At 45.0% G+C, this 1,135-nt stretch overlaps 1 protein-coding gene across 1 annotated transcript; it reads left to right on the forward strand.

The window, feature by feature from the left end:
• On the forward strand, window positions 1-959 carry SARC_12277 (hypothetical protein; the record flags this gene model as incomplete). The annotated part of the gene is made up of 3 exons (XM_014293620.1): window positions 1-182; window positions 386-487; window positions 744-959. Coding segments are annotated over 3 exons (500 nt in total), but the record flags the coding sequence as incomplete, so codon positions are not given.
• Between the last annotated feature and the right edge of the window lie 176 nt (window positions 960-1,135).

Raw genomic sequence — 1,135 nt, forward strand, 5'->3', positions numbered from 1 at the left:
ATGTACCAACCCATCTGCTGGGCACGCACACTCTGCGCAGCCACATCTCCGTCATCCCTCAGGAACCCGTGCTGTTTTCAGGTACTATCCGTTCCAACCTCGATCCATTCAACGAACACTCTGATGAGGTGCTGTTAAAGGCTCTGGCCGATGTGCAGCTCAAGGATCTGACAGAGAGCATGGTAAGAATTGCTAGTATCATGCCAAATTAGTATAATTCGTTACACTGGTGGTGTCATTGGTGGACAACTTAGGGGTTATATATATATATATATATATATCACAGTGGGTTGCATTCTATGTATCATATATATTCTTTCGATGATCCAGTATACAATAACTACTGACCTCAACTCTTCGCACCGCTTGGCTTGTTAATCTTCAGGGCAATGGGCTGTATTCGGTCGTGACGGAGGATGGCGGGAACCTGTCCATCGGTCAGAAGCAGCTGTTCTGCCTGTGCCGCGCCATACTTTCTCACAACAAGGTAGGTATGGGACAAAGTGTTCTCTGGAAACAATCCATACTATCACAAAATATCACAAACGCATACTGTGTGTGTGGGGGGGGGTGGGGGCTGAGTGATAGCAGTGACAACTAGGGGGTGTAGCGTGTGGCTAGTCCACTTCTGACCCCACATCGTAGTTTGTTGTTGAGTTCTGCAATCGGTGCTTGACGTCTCACACTTCGGGAGGTATATTTTGACATACAAATGCATGTGATCTTCTACAATGCACGCGCAGATCCTGATCATGGACGAGGCCACAGCCAATGTGGACAATAAAACAGACCAGCTCATATCCTCGACACTGCGCCAGCTATTCACGGACTGCACCATACTCACCATTGTAAGTACAGACGCCGTTGTGACGCTTGGTTGTGCTTGGCAAGTGATGTGGGCGAAGGATTGTACTTGTGGAATTGATTACAGGATTGTATGTGAGGTGCATACAATGTGATACATCAACATACTGGCATGATTATGTTAACCGATATTCCACTCACCACAAATGTAGATTATAAGTTATACATCTTGATTAAGGAGAGGCATACACTTCGCGCTCACAAGACGAAATATACACTTATTTACAATTCTACATATCCATCTTAGTATTTTCCTCAAAAAGTATATATT

This window comes from Sphaeroforma arctica (genome assembly GCF_001186125.1).
Source record: "Sphaeroforma arctica JP610 unplaced genomic scaffold supercont1.2193, whole genome shotgun sequence".
Lineage (NCBI taxonomy): Eukaryota > Ichthyosporea > Ichthyophonida > Sphaeroforma > Sphaeroforma arctica.